The sequence below is a fragment of the Diabrotica virgifera genome, chromosome 9, assembly GCF_917563875.1.
Source record: "Diabrotica virgifera virgifera chromosome 9, PGI_DIABVI_V3a".
NCBI lineage: Eukaryota > Metazoa > Arthropoda > Insecta > Coleoptera > Chrysomelidae > Diabrotica > Diabrotica virgifera.
Window position 1 is genome coordinate 100,421,344 of NC_065451.1, and position 4,682 is coordinate 100,426,025.

At 30.2% G+C, this 4,682-nt stretch overlaps 1 protein-coding gene across 1 annotated transcript; it reads right to left on the reverse strand.

Moving 5' to 3' along the window:
* Positions 1 to 3,391: 3,391 nt before the first annotated feature.
* LOC126891180 (homeobox protein 2-like) lies at positions 3,392 to 4,324 on the reverse strand. Its single transcript, XM_050660363.1, has one exon. The coding sequence runs from the start codon at positions 4,322 to 4,324 to the stop codon at positions 3,392 to 3,394; it is 933 nt and encodes a 310-aa protein (XP_050516320.1).
* Between the last annotated feature and the right edge of the window lie 358 nt (positions 4,325 to 4,682).

Sequence of the window (4,682 nt, forward strand, 5' to 3'; positions counted from 1 at the left end):
TCGTTGGGGTTTCTAGAATCTGTGTGTCCGAAAGTTAGTTCAAATGGGGTAAATTTTGTGGAACTATGAATAGAATTATTGTAAGCTATAAGAGCATAGTCCATTAGGTCATCTTCGTTAGGATACGTTTGTTTTAGAAGTCTTAAATGTTCGATTAGTGTAGAGTGTATTCGTTCAGCTATTGAATTTGATTCATGGTGGCCAGGAGTAGTAAAATGAACTTTGATTTTGTGAATTGCTAATAAATCTTTTATTACTTCATTATTAAATTCTCTACCTTTGTCTGCTACTATTAATTGGGGAATGCCGAAAGAAGTGAAGTATTTTATTAAGGATTTCGTAATGTGAATTGCGTTTTTACCTGGAATAGAATAAGCTTGAGCAAATTTAGTAAATGCATCTGTGAGGGTCAAATATTTGTTACCGTCATATGTAAAAATATCTATATGAATAATTTGAAAAGGTTTGCTGGCGGTTTCCGTAAGCATTAGTGGGACATAGGGGGTGTGTCTACCATATTTATTTTTTTGGCAAATAGAACATTCGTTAATGTAATTAGTAATAGTTGTCTTCATATTTTTCCAGTAATAATTTTGACGTAATTTTTCAAATGTTTCGTTAATTCCTCTATGGTTAGTTTTTCCTTCGTGGTAATTTTTTAATAAAATGATTTGTTCCTCTTCGTTTGCTACTGTATTAATTAATCTAGTGCATTTAATTAGTTTCGGACCATTTTCAGAAAAATGTTTTAGGTAATATTTATTAAAATCATTATACAGGTTGTCTTTACTGAAGTACAAATAAAATGTAGTGTTAAGGTCTGTGTATGCCATAAGAAATTCAAAAATATCTTTTTCATTATCAGTTTCAGGGATTTTAACTTTAATTATTTTATGGTTTTGATAAGTTTCATGAGTTATATCGGTTTTTGGGTAAACGTTAGGGTATACTAAGATTTGGTGAACTTTGTTATTTATTATTTCGTCTAAAATGGGTATTCCTTGATTCGTTGTTTCGTTTGCGGTTGTATGTTGTGTAGATTCGTCTGAGCTTTCGTCTTGTGTATTTATTTTGTCTGGAGGTATTCTTATATCAGAAATAATGTTAATTTTTCTTGAGTCGTTATTGTTACTTGTTGAAGGTTGTTGGTCTAATGGATTCTCTGCAAAATTTTGGAGGTACTTTAAAATATCTTCGTCTACGTCTCCAGGATTATTTATTATTGATTCATCTTCTAATGCGTTAATTGTAATGCGAGATAGACAGTCTGCGTTTGTATTGTGTTTTCCTTTTTTATAAATAATTTTATAATCGAATTCTTCTAGTTTTAGACGCCAACGTATTAATTTTGAGTTTGGCTCCTTTAGACTAAAAAGCCAAGATAATGGTTTGTGATCCGTGTAAATGAAAAATTTTCTTCCGTAAAGGTATGGTCTAAAATGTTTACAGGCCCATACAATTGCTAATAGCTCCTTTTCTATAGTTGAATAATTTGTCTCTGATTTATTTAGTGTTCTTGAGGCGTATGCGATGGGTCGATCATTTGGTACATTTCCTTGTGATAATACGGCTCCAATTGCATAATTGCTAGCATCTGTCGTTAATATAAATGGTTCGCTAAAATTTGGGTATTGTAAAATAGGGTCATTTGTTAATATTTGTTTACAAGTTTCAAAACAGTCAATAAAATCTTTATCGTGGTTTACTTTAGAACCTTTTTTCAAACATTTGGTCATTGGTTTAGTAATTTTTGCAAAATCTTTTATAAATCGTCTATAGTAACCTAGTAATCCTAAAAAGCTTTTTATTTCAGTTTGGGTTTTTGGAATGGGAAATCTTTTTATGGCGGCGATTTTATCAGGGTTTGGTTTTACGCCTTGAGGGGTAATTACATGTCCTAAATACATAACTGTTTTTTGTAAAAATTCTGACTTGTCTAATTGTACCTTTAAATTACTTTTTCTAAGTCTTTCGAAAACTATTTTTAATTTTTCAAGGTGCTCTTGTAAAGATGTGCTATAAATTAAAATATCGTCTAAATATACTATACATGTTTCGTCTGTTAGTCCTCTTAAAACATTGTCTATTACTCTCTGAAAAGTTGAGGGTGCATTTTTCAAACCAAAAGGCATTCTTTTAAATTGAAAGTGACCTTGTGGGGTACTAAAGGCTGTTTTTTCAACATCTTGTGGGTCTACTTCTATTTGGTGGAAGCCACTTGCAAGATCTAGTGTCGAAAAATAATTTGCTCTTCCTAATTTATCTAAAATTTCTGTTATGTTTGGTAATGGGTATTTATCATCTACGGTTCTCTCGTTTAACTTTCTGTAATCTATTACTAGACGCCATTTTCTTTTTCCTGTAGCATCTTGTTTTTTCGGGACCACCCAAATGGGACTGGAAAACGCTGAATTGCTATCTTCTATTATACCTTCTGCTAACATCTTATTTATTTGGGATTTAACTTCTTCTCGGTGAACTTCCGGGAAACGATATGATTTTGTATATATTGCAGAATCATCAGTAACTTTAATTTTATGTTTAATACTATTAGTAAAACTTAAGGGTATGCCTTCACAATAAAATATATCTCTGTATTGGAAACAAAGCTTTTTTAGTAATTCTTTTTCTTCTTTGTTGCAATGATTTATCCTTATATTTTTTAAATTCCTTTTTAACATATTATCATCATTAATAGACGTTTCTTCGTCAGTTTCCATCTTTCTTATAAAATTAGTATTTACTATATCTAATGGTTCTATATCTAAGGGTTCAATATTACTTAACGTTGTCTTATATTCGCTCATATTCGTAATAGTGGTTATAGCAAAATTATTTTTAACGTTAACTATTGCTTTGGGCATTTCGATTCCTTTACCAAAATTTTTATATTCTAGTATACCTAATCCTTCATTTAATTTTACCGGTATTTTGACTATTTGCTTAGTTCTAGGGGGAATAATTATTGTATGATTAAAAGTTGCTTTGGGATATAATATATTCTTTTTACTGGGTTCAAAAATTATGGGTATAGTTACATAAGGCGTTTTCATTTGTCTCGTGTTGACATTAATTGAAGCTTTTAATTTTTATAATAAATCTATACCAATTAATCCATCAAAATTTTCGCTAAATTTAAAAACATAAAACTTATTATATTGGTTTACTTTAAAAATGTTAAAAGCTGGAATATTAATTATTTCATTGTGCATGGAAATTCCGTGAGCTGTCTGTATATTAAAATTTTCATAGGAAATAAAATTTTTATAATATTTATGCGCTAACTGTGGAGAGATTAAACTTTTGGAAGACCCTGTATCTAATAAAAATCTGGCATTGAGTTCTGGTATAATAATATGTGGTAAATCTGCTATCGTTGTATTTAAGTATATTATGTCGGATTGTAATTTTCTTGGGTCATGCAAAAATTTACGTTTTCAACATTTTGAGTTGGATTGTGATATGATCTTTCATTTGTGTTGTCTTGAGTTTGATAAGGACTGGATTGAGTTTCATAATTGTTCTCGTAAGGCGGTAATGAATAGGGTAATGAACTTTGAGTCGGGTGTTCGTAATCAGTGGGAATATTATTATTTTCAAAGGGATTTTCGAATTGTATTTGATCGTTATTAATTTGTTGATTAAATAATTGCGTGGAGGTAAAATGTGGTCTAGATCTTAAAGAAGTATTTCGTGAATTTGTATCCATCGGTTCTGGCTGGTATTGATTTTGATTTTGAGGTTGATTATTAACATTTCTTTGTTGAAAATTAGAATTATTATTATTGAAGTATCTTGGTCGAAAATTAGAATTATTATTGTCGAAATTTCTTGGATTGAAGTTAGAATTATAATTATTATTGAAACTTCGGAAATGATTTTGGTGTGGTTGAAAAGTATTGTTAGGATTAAAATTATTATTCTGGTATTGCGGTCTGATATTTTGATATTGGTAAGGTAGAAATCTCATATTAGGGCGATTTTGTTGAAAATTATTTCTAGGAATAAAAGTTTGATTAGAATTATTGTTTCTCGTAGGAGTATGTCTCGATGAGGGTCTAAAAGAATTTTGTGAGTTTAAATTATTTCCGCGTTGTAACGAATATAGAAAATTCTCTTCTTCGATAACGAAGCACATAGCTTTCTCTAAACTGTCTGGGTTTCTCAATCTAATATTTGTTTGTAACGATAAGGGTAAGCCTCTAATGTAAGTTTTTAAACATAAGTCATCGTAACTTTGTATTCTAATTAATTTTTCTGGTGCTTTAATATTAAGGGTATTTAATTTTTGTGCTACTAAACTACGTGTTTCTTGGCATCGCATGCCGAAATTATAAGGGGTTTCATTTTTGAAAGGCCTCAACGTTATCAGGTCTTGGATAAGGCAATCGAGATCTCTCTGATCTCCAAAACTAAGATTTAGGGCATTCTTTACAAGTTGCCATGTATTTAATTCTGTCCTAGAGCCTATTAACATTTGAGCTCTTCCATTTAATTTACCTAATATAGCTCGAAGTAAAAATGTATTCAAAGTGCCATCTGTTTGGCTAGCAAAATTAGTTATTAAATTTTCACAATTTTCAATAAATATGGTTAAAGTATGTGGATTACCATCATATGCTGGGATAGAATCTAAGTATAGTTTTAACAATTGGTAGTTTGTTTGAGCCATTTCGTTATCT

What these genes read in the sequence shown, in the direction of transcription:
- LOC126891180 (XM_050660363.1), bottom strand. Translation starts at nt 4,324, where the DNA reads ATGCGATGCCAAGAAACACGTAGTTTAGTAGCACAAAAATTAAATACC.